This window comes from Drosophila virilis, chromosome 4, assembly GCF_030788295.1.
Source record: "Drosophila virilis strain 15010-1051.87 chromosome 4, Dvir_AGI_RSII-ME, whole genome shotgun sequence".
In the NCBI taxonomy this organism is placed as follows: domain Eukaryota; kingdom Metazoa; phylum Arthropoda; class Insecta; order Diptera; family Drosophilidae; genus Drosophila; species Drosophila virilis.
The window spans coordinates 25,666,372-25,681,066 of NC_091546.1; the positions used below are offsets into that span (position 1 = coordinate 25,666,372).

Consider the following 14,695-nt stretch of genomic DNA (forward strand, 5'->3'; position numbering starts at 1 on the left):
GAAGTCGGGTTGGCCAACGCACAAAATCAATATACTTCTTTTTATTTTATCTTGTAGTCAAGAATATTATTCTATTTGTGTAGCCGAACAGAGTATTCCGTTATCGGATTTTTCAATTTCGTGATTTCTCAATTTTTATTGCGCCTGCTAAACTCAGCAGATTTATCACATAAATGCGCAACTTTGTTTTTTATTTGATGCGACATTTGCCCGCATGTGCAATGTGCATGCAAATGGTACCCCGCGGCCCCCTCTTAATTTCAATTGCAAGCCGAACAAAGGTGGACAAATAGCCGCGTCGAGTGTGTCAGCTGCTTAAATATTTGATAATAAAATTAATGCAAATAAGCCGCGCACACACTTATTTGCAGTGCAGGCCAGCGCTTGATATAAAAGCCGGGGGCAATTGCAGCGCCGAGGATGCACTGGAAGTTCAGCTAACGAGATGCAGTCGATGAAGGGAACTCTGCTACTGCTTACGCTGTGCTTAGGCGCTGGGGGCATCTGGGCCAAGCCCAGCTCCGCGATCTTTGAGGATGTGTGGGGCGATCTAAAGGATGGAGGCAACAGCATTATCGAAGGACTTAGGGAGGCCACCAATGATGGTGCTGCCATTGGCAAGAATCTTCTGGACAACCTGAAGAGTACCAACGACAAGTTTTTGGACGATGTCGGCCAGTTGGGAGAGGATCTGTCGAACGCAATCTCTGAGGCGTTGTCGACAGGCCTGAAGGACCTATCGCAAGACTTAGTTGGCAATATAACTGCCTTCAAAGGCGAGATCGATGCAGAAAAGAACCTCATAAAGAGGGGTGCTCTGAAAAATGGAATAGCCGCACTGGAAGAACTCAGTTCAGTGGTTGATGAGCTCAAGTCCGGAGTGTTTAATATAAGCCAGAAGCTCGGTGAAAAAGTGCACATCCAGTTAAACGAAACATATAACGATTTGCTGAGCTGGGGAGATGAGCAACTGGATCGCGTGGACAAAGGCACCGACGGAGTCGGTGTGCCACAAGCAAGTCAACTGATTACTCAGCTCGTTGATCGCCACGTCCAGAATCTGATCAGCATTGTGGAGGAGCTCGAGGTTAAAAAGAGCCTGTTGGAGCAGAAGTTGAACGACAAAATCAGCGAATATGCCGGCTACGCTAAGGATTTAATTGATGCGATGAACAGTTGCAGAGGTTTAAGCATTATTCGTTGCAGGTCTCGCATTGAGGAGGCGATCGAGAATCTCAGTGATGCGCGTAATGAGCTCAAGATCCTGTTGAAGAAGGGAAACACATTGCTCGAGGCAGGTGTGTTCGCCAGCGATTCCATAGTCGCCCTTATAAACCAGCTAGCCAAGGATAAGCGTAAGCTTGAAAAAGACCTGGATGGTATCATCAAAGACAATCCCACGAGCACGACAACGAGCACAAGTCCAACGGCATCCGATGACGCATCCTCAACGGAATCAGACGACGCGTCAGACGCGTCCTCCTTTTTCGGCGATATACTGTCCAAGCTTGGTGATGGAAGTAGGAGTCTCTTCGAGAGCATTTTTAATGCAACGAAAAACGGCGCAGCACTAGGCAAAGATATACTAGACGGACTCGACAATAAGAAAGCCGCGTTCTTAGCTGATATCACTCAATTGGGAAAGGATTTGTCGAGTGCAATCTCCAACTCATTGATTACTGGCCTAGCTGACCTAACGACAAACCTGCAGGGCAATATTACGGATCTGGAAGGCAAGATCAAGGATGAAAAGAATCTCATCAAGAAAAAGGCACTAAACAACGGTCTCGCAGCGCTAAAGCAACTCAATTCGACGGCTTTCCAGCTACAATCTGCACTTTCCAACCTAAACAGTAAGCTGGCCGAGGAACTCAACGACCAAGTCCAGGAGGCCATTGACGACTTATTGGAATGGAAAAAACAGCAGCTGGAACGTGTTAACAATGCAACCGATGGAGCTGGCCTGCCGCTGGCGACCGGTCTCATCAAGCTGCTAATCCAACGCCACACCCAGAATCTGTTCAGCACCCTGCGTAATTTCGAGCTCCTGAAAAGTCAGTTTGAGAAACAGGTCAATGATAGAATTAATGAGTACACCCGATATGCCAGGGAACTCATTGCCAAAATGAACCAGTGTCTTATAGGACCCATCAGTGCACTGCGCTGCCAAGCCAACACAGCGGGGTTGGCCGCGAAGCTGAACAATGCAAAGAATGAGCTGCAGAAACTAATAAGGCAGAGCCAAAAGCTGATCAAGGCCGGAGTGTACGCCAGTAAAAATATTGCCTCCTTGTTGAAGCAGTTGGCCAAGGATAAGCTGAAATGCGAAAAGGATCTGGATGGAATCATTGAGGACAACCCTAGCGAAAACGCAACCGAAGCATCAACAACGCCTGACGCTGACGACACAACGATTCCTGCCGAAGACACAACGGATTCCACGGCCAGCTCAACGCAGTCTGGTGAAGATAACACGGATGCTGCTGAGGACACAGCACAACCAACTGCTGACACAACAGATCCTGCTGCTGACCCATCGCAGTCCGCTGACGACACAACCGATGCAGCTGATAGCTCAACCGATGCAGCTGATAGCTCAACTGATGCAGCTGATAGCTCAACCGATGCCGCTGATAGCTCAACCGATGCAGCTGATAGCTCAACTGATGCAGCTGATGACACAACCCAGCCCGCTGATGACTCTACAGATCCTGCTGATGACACAACAGATCCTGCTCAGGACACAACCCAGCCCGCTGATGACTCAACAGATCCCTCTGATGAATCAACGGATCCCACGGACTCCAGCACGTAGTCCATGAAATAACCATGGACAGCAGCAAAATGAATAGCAATCCGACGAACTTTAAGCACTGATGCAATTCCTTGAATCAAAGCACTTTAGCGTAATCCTGGTGGTGGGTCATTAAAATCAGCACAATAAAATGCCTTTTCTCAATGCAAAAATCAGTCGATTTTCTCTATGAATGCAGCGTCGCATTTTCTGTGCGGTTCACTCGCCTCACATGGCACGCATTCATTTCCATTTGGTTCGCATTGCAATTATGACGCCATTCACCAGTTTTTCGCTGACCCAAGCGCCACGTGCGCGGCCTGCTTAAGTGCATCCCTGTTGCCCCGACCGGAACCTTAGCCGTGTCCATCGTCTGACCATTGGCATGGCAATCGCAGAGCATTAAGTCATTTTGCTTCCTGTTACATTTCCGGTATCTCTTTTTTGGGGCCTCCATCCCCATCCCTTGTGTGCCATATATTAAAAATTGCTGGGTTTCAGATCGGGCTGCGGGGGGAACTGGTTAGCCCTTGGTCTGCTTTGACTGCAGCTTGGCAAATTTATTGGCAGCTGCTACGTTTCTCAGAATTGATCTTATATAAATTTAATAAATCGATTTTGATTTGATTTGAAATAGGTCTAATAAAATATGTGCAGTGTTATAATAAAGGGTTTTTCGGACTGGAAAATAGTTGAATTTAGCAAAAAATTGGAAAATTGTTTAATTGATTTTCATTGTTTTTTGTCACTGAAACTTATTACAATTCCCAACAACTGATTAAATATTTGCATTTTCTGCATTCACACAAATATTTGAGTACAGTTATCTGACGCATTTGTATCTGTTACAAAACTATATTCAAACAATATTTTTTGTACATACACTCTACACAATAGGTAATTTACGGTACTATAAATATGTGCAAATGTTACGAGCAGAACTGTATTTATCTGCCCATCTGTCAGCTTTTATCATATTCAACGTTTTTTTTTTGTTTTCGACATAAAAGTTCAACTATCGCAATTTTTCTTCTAGTTCGATCGACTTTAGACATGTTTACGTGGTATCTAGCTATTCGAGCAGTACAATCTACATCTGCATTCTTATATATTGAGTAATTAAAGTATTTATATAAAAATAATAAACTCTTATAATTTCCCCACTCTCCGAGTTTTTTCATTTCCCCCTTTGAGCTGCATATTTGCCTACGCGGGCGGCTTTTTGAAATTTATACCATAAAAAAGCATAATTGTATTTATGGCTGTATAACACGTAAAACAAAAATTGTTATAATAGAAAGCTGTTGTGTGTGCCAGTTTGCGCCCACGAAGTGTGATAATGCCCAGGACTTTTTGTTATACCAGCGTACAATTGCCTTTCTTGCATTTGTATTTCACTCAGCTTGCGCATACTAAATGTGTTATACTAGGCATTTATAAGAGCTTTAGCTAAACATGTCGATAAAAGCTTACATTTGCTATACAAATGTATTATAATACAAATTGGTTATAGAATAAACTATTTACAAATATGCTATAAAACTGTAATAAACATTATTTCATTATTAGAACATTTACACTAAAATTGAGGGGTACCCATAAAAACTGCAATAGCAAACGAAGTCTCCATTAAAAAGCAATTTAAGCGGTTTCTTAATTTTGCACACAATTTTATTGACTGTAATTTATTTTCAAAACAATTCCCATATAATCGGGTGTCTTGTTGCTTATCAACTACTGAGCATTATTACTACTTTGTATATATTTGTTATATTTATATTTTATATATCTAGTAGACGCTTCTTATGTTTGCTGTTTGCTGTTGAAGGCAAAAAATATACAAATATGTGCGATATTTAGAAGCATTTAAAAATTCGTTAATGTTTATTGTTTAATTATTTAGTATCTCCGTCACTTGATCGAAATACGAGTCGAGTAAGGGTCTAGCTAAGTGTAGGTTCTATCAGTTTCTGGTGCTTAGCTCAAAAATCTTTTGAAAAAATGAACGGCAAACATTTTGCAATTAATAATTTAAAAATGCATACGTACAACTAACAGTACTTGGGGATTGTATTTTAACTTTTTGGACGCTTACACTAAACTTAGGCTAACAGTTTGACTTCAATATTAGGAATTTTTCAAATTTTGCATAGGAATATTGAGATTTGTAGGCTGACCAAAACAACAGACCAATGTTTCGTAGTTCGTAAATTTATGCTTATAAATTAGATGAAATATCTCGGGAAATTCAAGAATAATGAGCGTTGTATTCATTCGATGAACTTTGTAAATGGTAATACGCCAGAGAGATGCTCGCCCTGATCTGGAATTGAGCAAAATGTATGGAAACAACCGCACGGATGCACAACCGAAACACTAAAACCTATTCAAAATATACAAGCTCTGCTTTATTCGCTGCTAATAATCCACCCAGTTGGCCAATTCCATCCACTCCTCAGTGGTATTCGACGCGCGCTATCGGCGCGCCCATCTCATCCAGATCGAAGACGATCATTTTGCGTTTCTTGCGCACATTCGCCGGAGGCTGCATTTGCTTTGCTGCCGGCGTTGTCGTCCTTGCCACCGTCTCCGCCGTGGTGCTTGCACCCAGCGGCTTCCGTGCCTGGCTGTGACCATTTGGCGGACGCCTCGTTGTCGCTGTCTTTGGCTGCTGTTGCTTCGTTGTGGCACTCGTCTGTGCCTTGACCTGCTCCTTCGTCTTCAGTTCATTCAATTCACGCATTTGCTGCAGCAACTTTGGCTTCTCGTTGTGCTGCTGCTCCGTTTGGGCATTCGAGCGTCTGGGCAGTGTCGGCAGCGCGGGCAGATCGCAACGCTGGCGCAGGTGCCGATAAACTGCGTCCACGCGCTGCACAAGGCGATTCACGTACTTGGTGGTGGTGCGATCCAAAATGGAGGGCGCCTTGATGCAATCGTTGCCGCCAAACTCACAAACCTGCATAAAAAATAAGCATAAGGAGGGAAGATAAAGCCTAGAGGCACAGATGACCAGATGACCATATCATCCAGCCACATCCTCTCTTTGTCACATCTCAGCCAGCTAATTAGGCAGTTTTATAGTAATAAAGTTGTGCTTAATGTAGCCTAAGGAGCACTATATCTTAAAAACTAAATACACCTAATTCTGTTTTGACACGGCTGAAATTTAAAACATTTTAAATTGTTTTACACTATTTTAAACAAAAAACATTTAAAACCTTTTGGGATTTAGTTTTGCGAAATATGTTCAAATCACAAATTTAGGGAAATTCCCTTTTTGTGGAAACAAGCAGATTTTCTAGTCAAGCCCAAATTTAGGGGAATTCCCTTTTTGGGCATATCAGCAAAAATACATGTCAAAGCAATTAAAATATGTTAATATTTTGTGAGCCAACAATGCAATCAGACTTATTTGGTTAAGAAAGTCTTTATATTTTTTTATTTTTTTTTAATAATAACTACACGTTACATAAGTGATTTAATAAAATAAACATGAAAGCTAGTTCTCAAAAAATCGTTGATTTTCACTAATTTTAATCGATTTTAGATCTAAGGAACCAATCACCAAATTTTGTCTTTTTTACACAGTTTTTTTTTAGAACGTAGCATATCAGATTTGGGCGGACGAATGTTTTAAGACAAACGAACATGCATTCATATATTCCTATATCGACTCGGCTGTTAATACGAAAATTAAATACTTTGTGGAATCGAAAACGTAAGTTATTTTTTATGAATTTAATCGAAAAATGTCCTTAAGCTCAGCTGAATAATTAGAAGTTTCAGTTAAAACCTTGACTCACCCTATAATGCTGCAGTATAGCCTCCTTTGGCGGCACATTGAGCGATCCCATGCCCGGCGAAAACTCCCAGACAAAGTGATTGCCCGCCTCAACCACCGCCTCAGGCTTACAAATATATTTGGAGCGCTGCTTCTGTGGATGCAACTTGTAGCGTCTGTTGAATGAATAGAGGGGTTGAGACACACGTCATCTCACTTGGGCGAGGCCAACTCACCTGCGCGTCTTGCGCTGTGTTACCAGGGAGGCGCGCACACTGCCCAGCTGATCGCTGCCACCCGATATGCCCGAGCTGGCCAGGGGATCGTCTGCGAACTGGAGATAGTAGAAAGCATTCTGGAAGGAGTACGCGCCAGTGTTGCGATTGCGGAACCGCTGATTGAGGGAACTGTCAAAAGAAATGTATCAGAGAATATCCAGGGTATTCCCACTACAAGTTTAGACTCACCTCAACAGGTCGTTAAGCGTGTCCGTGTAGCGCGGCACTATGAACTCATCCAGATCGACCAGCGCCAGATACTTGTACCGATACATGGTCCGATAGAGGCAATCGTTGAGCGCCGCAAAGAGTCCCTCAGTGCGTATTTCCTTCTGGGAGCGCATGCGAAGATTCCACGGCAGTATGCTTACCGTGGGCCGCTGGTAGTGCAGCGATTTGAGGATACGCGGCGTAGCATTGGTGGCCGCCTCCGCCGGCTGCAGCGGCTCCCAGTCAAAGGCTGTCAGGTTGCCCGGCACCTGGCCCTGCTGGTAGCTCCGGAGCACACAGGAGGCGTGCGGGCCCAGCGTATGATTGTAGAAGGTGAAGTGCGAGACGCCCAACAACGCATAGAACTCCAGATACTCCATCAGATACAGCGCCTGATCGTAGCTAAAGTGAAACGGTTTCACACAAACCGCCATCCGGTCAGGTATTCCCTCGCCGCTGGGTGGTGCATGCGGCGGAGCTGGACGAGTACCGCCATTCCCATTTTCATTGCCATTACCGTTGCCGTTGCCATTGCCATTGGCGCTACTATTGCTCGGTGGCGGTGCAAAGTCCGCATCCTGATCCGTGTTTCGCAACGTTATCAAATTGCCGGGCGGCGCCCGCAATCTGGAGACAACGCTGACATATTGCGGCACATCCAACGGTGGGGCACGCACCGGACACAAAACAAAACATGCGCTGTACTTTAGATTCCAGTTTTCGCGAATGATCTAAAATAGATTAGGCCCGGCACATTTCAACTTTCTTGTTTTGCATTCAATTGGCCTCAAACTGATTTTTAAGGTCCTACCTAAGGATTGAATGAGTACGGGTTTCCTCAATTCAATTTCAATGTACGGTTGTTAAAAACTCTTCTAAAAATTTATTTCTGCTTTGTGGAAATAGGGGCAACAAATTTGATGGGTGACGCTTCGCGCTCAAATTAATTTTTAAGATCTTTTCAAAGATGTTTAACGGAATTTATCCCAATGCCGGGGTATACCCGCCATTATCCTACATAGACATACGTCAAAATTTCCCACCCCCATAACTCTTTGTTCATGGTTTGGCGTTTAGTGCCCTTAAACGCATTAAGTAATTAAATATATTTAAATATATATCCCTCTAGTTTTATGAATCAATCAATGATTAATCAATCAGTTAGTCAGTAATTTATTCCATCGCTTTCTATCTAGTGAGTGTCACATGGAAGGCACAGCCGTCATAAGGAACAGCAAAAGAAGGCACTTTCCTGGAGTCCTAAAATCACGAATATCGGATTAAATATTATGGAAGGATCGTCGTGGAGTATGAACATTGGAATATTTGCAGTTTAGGATTTAAAGTTGTGTTGATTTATATTGTAGACATAAATAAACAATAAATAGATCCGCTTATAGTCAGGCTTCCCAGTGCAGAACTGTTACACACGAAGGTTGGATGCTTTCTGTATCCTACAATACTAGCTTATTAAGTAAAATTACCTAATCCATTTAGTTTAGTTTCTATAGTATTTTTCCTATGGAAGCAGCATATTAAATGTGCAAACTAGATCAACAATAAGTCGGTCAGCTGGTTGAACTCACCTTCACACGGGCCATTACTGTCGCTGAGGTGTATTTGGCACGTGCTACCGAGGTCGACGCCTCGCTGCTATTGTGAGTCGTGGGACCATACCAGAACCTGCACCAGACGCGCTCTGGTCCACGTGTTTTGGTTGCGCCAATAACGCGTACAAGGCGTGCCCCGTCGCGGCGATCAAAGTAGGCGGAGTAGACAAAGAACTTGAAGCGGGTCCCATTGACAACCTGCCAGGCGCCGTCGCTGGGCGCTGTGCCAAATGGAAAATGTGGCAACGTTTCCTCCACCTTGTCGGGTAGCAGCTGGCCCCAGGGTATCAACGGCATGTTCAGGCCGTTGCCAGCGCCAGCGACACCCACGCCAAAAGCCCCAGCACCAGTTCCGGCTCCAGCAGCGCCATTGAGCAGCATGCCCGCATAGCGTGGATGTTGGCCGTCGGCGCCTGCGGCATCTGTGAAATGGCGAATCGCATGAGATACATGACGTATACGTAATGTCTCCTCCTCGTTGTATTGGCCGGCTTTTGTTATCATAGCGATGGCTGTCTCTGATTGCATTATGGGCACCAAATGGCTATGCCATTGTGTGTCTCTGATTGCCATTTGCTACTTACCTTGAATTTTAAGTTTATTGTCACGAAACTGTATAAAACCTAATTTATTATCACTCAGAATGCTGTCATCCAGTTCGTAGTCATCCTGCAAGCACAATTTGATTGCCAATCAAAATATAAATTTAATAAACGGTCAGCAGAATGTGCATTTATAAAAGTTATATTCAGTTAGCTAAACCAGTGCCAAAGCACTTGCATAACTTTATATTCTATTAAAAATAAATTTAATCAGTCTCAAACATGTATCAATTAGAATCAGAATTAATCAGTGAGACAGCATAAATGAAAATAAGTTTATTAATAAGATAATTTGATTTATTTAACTAAATGTTAGGTTTTTATCTTAATCTTAATAAATTTAACATGTTCATTGCCATGCGGTTTGATTAATCTGCTTGGCAAATATCATCAATGAAACTATCCGACTTATAACCTTTTTATTGACATGTATCCTACCGTCCGGATTAGATTCACCATGGACATGAAGACCCTGAGTTTTCCTTTCACTTAAGCCTAGCAGTCGCAGATATTTAAAAAGTAAGCTAACTGTCATACTACTTTTTTTTTGGTATATGCCTTTGCGCAGCGTGCATGCCGTTCAGATATCAAAACTGTCAGCTTAGGGGTTATGGGGGCTCTCATGATTTCATAAGTCAGCTAAGTGCATTGCGGTGCGCTTGGTTGCAAATAAATCAGCTTTTTGTTTGCGTTTGCCACAAAAAAGTAAATCATATGCATTATGCGCTATGCGCTATGCTGGGCTGCTTAAATATGCAAATCTCTTTGCCTCCTGCAAGCCGAAAAGTATGCTGCGAAATATGGCGAACGGCAACATCTTTTGTTTTCCCACGCGCTCGCAAAGAGTTGGAGACCATAAAAATGGGCGCAATAGTTAAGCTGTCACGCCCCATTCCTGCAGGCGCATTGTTGCAGGTGCAACACCAACAACAACAACAATTGTTGACCATTTGGCTGGCAACGCGCTGGCATCGCACATACTTATATAGCACATTTGCATAACAAAACTTACCTTAACATTATCATAATCCGGCATCGCGTCGCCCAGGCGGCCGCCCAGGCTGGCACCGCCGCCGCCGCCTGCCCTCATGGCCATCAAGCCGCTGTGGGAGCGTTCGTCGATCATAAAAACCTGCATCACGAGGCAAAAGTGGAAAACAAAGTAGACAGTCAATGGGTTAAAGGCATAGAAGAAGCGCTGCTTAAATTTGAGGCTAATTTCTAGCTGCGCTTTTAGCATTTTAATTAACGTCTGGTCTTGTAATTAATTGCACGCTGCATTTTTAATGCATCCTAATTGCAATCATAAATCCGCGCCCAACCCAGCCCACAGCAAACACAATGTTGTAATTGTTGAATGCATATTTTATGACCAGCGACTTATTCATTTGTTTAAATATTTCCTCAATTCTTTAAATGAGCTAGTCTTTTATTATTGAATACAAAATGTTGCAACTAAACAGGGCTAATCTCTAGTTCTACAATTTTAAATAATAAATATTAATTTTATCACCCTGTGAGCCTAACCATATAATCTAAGCATTTTATGATAAATGATAAACTCATTCTGCATATGGCAAAGGAACATATGTCTCCTGTAAATTTCATTCAATTTCATAGCTTTTGTAGTTACCAAGATCGATTGACCTGGTCACATGATCAAGAATATTTATGTAGTTAATGGAGTTGGCAATTCTTTCTTCTATAAAGTTTAGAGAGCTTTTGTCAAAGACCCGACTTAAAAATATTGTCTTCTGCGTATTTCGTAAAGAAACTCTAAGTCTTCTTCTCTCAGTCCTAGGCTGTGAAAATTGTCATATAAAACACTTTTTTTCACTTTTTTCCTGTATAAAACAAGAATTTTAAATCTTCGGCACTCCGAAGAGAGTAGTTCTATCTTTTCTTCAGACCAACTCTTGAACTTACCTCGGTCAGTATGATGAGGCCAAAGACAGCAAAGAAGAGAATTACAATCAGGAAACTCATGCTAGATCTCTCCCGACTGCCCCAGTTCTTTTTGCCGCGCTTCATGGTGGGCGTCAGAGAGGTGCGGCTCCCTTGTCCGTGACCGTGGGAATGATGATGACTATGATGAGGATGCGACTGCTGCTGCTGCTGATGGTGGTAACAGGCGTGGGAATGGCCCACGTAGGCCTGCTGGTAGGGATGGCCGCCTTGGGAGCTGCTGGTCGCCAACTTGGAACTGGAACTGAGAGAGGAAGCGCTGGCGGAGCCCCCCGTTCCGGTTGTCAGTGGCTTGTACGCTGGGGGGCTCCTGCTGCCTAACATGGCGGAGAACGGTAGGGTTTGGGTGGTGGGTCAGTTGGTACGCGTTTAGTTTTGGACACTTGTGGATATTGTGGGGGTGGCTTGGCAAATGGGCTTGCGCTTGTTTCTAAGTATTTGGCATTTGGCATGGCATTTTCTATCGTGGCAACTGAAAAGGCAAACCAATTGGACAGCTGATTAGCAACAAAATTGGCAATGAACGCGCTTAGCAAAACAAAACGCCAAAAGCGGCAAAAGAGAGAAACGCGATACGGGAGAGAAAGAGCAGAGAGAGAGAGAGAGAGGAGGTGAATGAGAATGAGTGCTGCCTGACAGTTCTCCTTGTTGGCCAGTCAAAAAGGAAAAATCAATAAAATTCCGTGCAACACTTTTCTTAGATTCTGATATTGACTTTGTACAGCGAAATGCAAGCGAGAGTTTTTAGTTATTGATGACTTTTTTCACCAAATCTTGCGCTAAATTAAATGGCAATGGACGATGTCAACTTGTCCTTAAGGCAATATTGTGGCTAAGCTTTGGCCTCTGCCATGAACTTTCTAGACTTAACACATCTTTCACCTTTTTAATGCATTTTTCAGAACAGTTCACACACTTAGCTTTAAGTTAGAGTCGAAACTATTCACACTTGACTTTAACAAAGATTTTAACACTTTTCACGCTTTCGGTAAATGTTCGACTGGTTCGTTATGCCAACTGTCAAAACAGTCAAGTTGTTAGGACTCGCGCTCTCCTGCTCTCGCTGCTCTCTCAGCAACCAGAAAACAACAGGACGCATGCAGTTGAGCCTGCACAAAGGACATGCGCAGTTCCATGCTCAAAGGTTCCCATCAGCTGATGAGAAAACAACCAAAAAGCGCGCCAAATTGTTGAATAACTATTGCAATAACTATAAATTATATGGATCACAATTCGTCATTTATGAGAATAGCTCTCGTTGTCTCGCCTTAGTAACTTATGGTTACATAAAAATTTACAAAGCTTATTTCTTTACACTTACTACACTATTATACTAATCTATTAAATATTATTATATTATACTAATCTATCTTGTCATGACTTCCATATTTTTTTGCGTTAAAGTTTAAAATCCCGATTTTAGCAGTAAAAAGTCATCTCTTCTCTTCCTTAAGATCTTCTTTGGTTTTTCAGATAACTTGATTAAATTTGGCATTTATTAGTTTCACTTTTCTCCTCATATATAAAAGTTGCTTGATATTCAAGATATCTTCAGCAAAATTAGCAATTCAGACCTTCCATATTGTGAGAATACATTTTCGTCACTTATCCTTGAGTCATAATTCTGCCCGGGTATATTATCTTTGGCGTAACAAATATAGCCGTTCTTTCTGGTTTTTTTAGAGTATACTTAAAAATTTTGAACTCCTGAAATACTTCTTCCTATGTCCTAAGAAATAGGAGTTAGTTTGAAGACTTTGTCTATGGAAGGAAGCTAAGATGATTGTACTGTTTTATATACGATTATTTTGAAGGTCAGGGATCACAAATAAAGTATGCTAAAGAACATATAAGTAAGTCTGCCCACCTACTTCGAGAGGCTAAATCGATATTTAAGATAAGCTTTCGGCTTTCCAACCATTTTCTGCTCGTACAAAGTTACATATTATATAAGTATTGTAATATGAGTTTGAAGTCCATCAAAAGCAAAACCAAAAAGTTAGAATCAACATTTTCTGCCCATTTTATTCCTCTGAATAGAAGCTTGAAGCCGAAACATACATTTTCCGTCATTCAATCATTGCAACGCATTTTCCAGTCTTGATGGATGTATTTAACTAAAAAAATTAATTTTATAAATATTTAATAAATTTCTAAAAAAAATAAGATATTTGAAAAGACAAATAATATACAGCCTATCGGATTGCAAAGAAAACAACTGTCAATAGTCTAATTTTTCACAGTTTCAAATGGAATTTCCAAAAGCTTTAAAAATATGTGTGACCCCCGGCTTCCACCGAAGAGCTGGATTCTGCGGAAAGTCTTAACGTCTCAAATAAGTTTTCTTAATGCTCTTTGCAAATGAGCATAGACACTTCTTCGCCTATTCAACCTTCGACCCGTCGCAGTTGGTCTGTGTTTTACCTAAAGAGATGAATATGTGTATGTTAAAACTGTTCAAGCTGGACAAAACCAAGTATTTTAAACGCTTTTTGTAATAAATTTGAGTGTTTGCTAAAACGATCTGTTATTTAAGCGCAATGAGGGAATAGATTTTGCTTTAAATGAAAGCACACGCATGCTTTTGGGTAATTAATGCGAAACTGAAACTCTTCTCATAAGCATTTTGCAAAGTGCACATACTTTGAAAACAAACGCTACATAAAACCCAATCCCAAGTATCTTCTATAGTGCTTCATTTCAATGACTTTCATATCCGGCCTAACTTTGCTGCATATATCTTGTGGCCATTTTCATAGCTGAAAGGATGCACAGCGCACAGCCCAGATTCTCTTGGCCAAATGGCAGCAACTAGAGTTGTGTTTTTGGACCGACTGTTGAATGCCTGGCTGTTTGTCTCTGACCGGCTGCGTCTGCCGAGCTGGACAAAAGAATTAGCGGAAACAATAAAATTCGTAAAGTTTTTGAAAACCAATAAATTTGAAGTGTTTGAAATCAATTGGGAACAAATTGCAAAAGGCAAAAACGAACTCCAAATGAAAAGTGCAAAGCGCCGAGAATGAGAGAAAAGGACACCAAATACAAAAAAAAAAACCAATGACGATTTGTGTGCATGTGTGTCTTCTCTGTCTCTCTCCCTCTTCTTATCATTCCTTTCTCTTGGCGCCTTGTTTTCCCCATTTTGTGTGAGTGCGTTCTTGTTTGTGTGAAAATTCAGCAAGCAATTGAAAAGTTTTCAAAACAAATATGCAAAGAAAAAGGTGCTCGAGTCTGCCTCGAACGCCTTCTAAGTGGCGAGCAGGAAGCGGAAACGGAAACGAACCCGACGCCATCGTCATCGTCATCGTCATCGACCCACAGCCCCTGGGCGCTGGGAAAAACAGTTTTGTTTGCTAAACTTTTGTCATTGCAACGCCAAACAGCGGCAACAATGGCAAAGTAATAGACAAAGTTCTTGGCCAGCGTTATTAGAAATGATCTCGGCCCAAAACCCA

The 14,695-nt window shown here is 42.1% G+C and overlaps 2 protein-coding genes across 4 annotated transcripts; one reads left to right on the forward strand and one right to left on the reverse strand.

Annotated features, from left to right (window-relative positions):
* The first annotated feature begins 407 nt into the window (after positions 1-407).
* LOC6634331 (serine-rich adhesin for platelets) lies at positions 408-2,967 on the forward strand. The gene has a single exon (XM_002057648.4). The coding sequence runs from the start codon at positions 446-448 to the stop codon at positions 2,813-2,815; it is 2,370 nt and encodes a 789-aa protein (XP_002057684.1). The 5' UTR covers positions 408-445; the 3' UTR covers positions 2,816-2,967.
* A 1,480-nt stretch (positions 2,968-4,447) lies between these two features.
* Positions 4,448-13,401, reverse strand: LOC6634330 (uncharacterized). 3 transcript variants are annotated; one of them, XM_015169837.3, is made up of 9 exons: positions 13,302-13,401; positions 11,202-11,712; positions 10,288-10,407; positions 9,258-9,342; positions 8,650-9,095; positions 7,043-7,794; positions 6,812-6,982; positions 6,598-6,751; positions 4,448-5,750 (listed from the first exon to the last, which is right to left on the reverse strand). In XM_015169837.3, the coding sequence occupies exons 2-9, from the start codon at positions 11,562-11,564 to the stop codon at positions 5,250-5,252; spliced, it is 2,592 nt and encodes an 863-aa protein (XP_015025323.1). In that variant the 5' UTR covers positions 11,565-11,712; positions 13,302-13,401; the 3' UTR covers positions 4,448-5,249. The 3 variants fall into 3 exon arrangements, with proteins under 3 accessions (XP_015025323.1, XP_002057683.1, XP_032293620.1); XM_002057647.4 differs by lacking the exon at positions 13,302-13,401 and adding an exon at positions 12,123-12,273; XM_032437729.2 differs by lacking the exons at positions 9,258-9,342; positions 11,202-11,712; positions 13,302-13,401 and having other exon boundaries at positions 10,288-10,376.
* Positions 13,402-14,695: the final 1,294 nt, after the last annotated feature.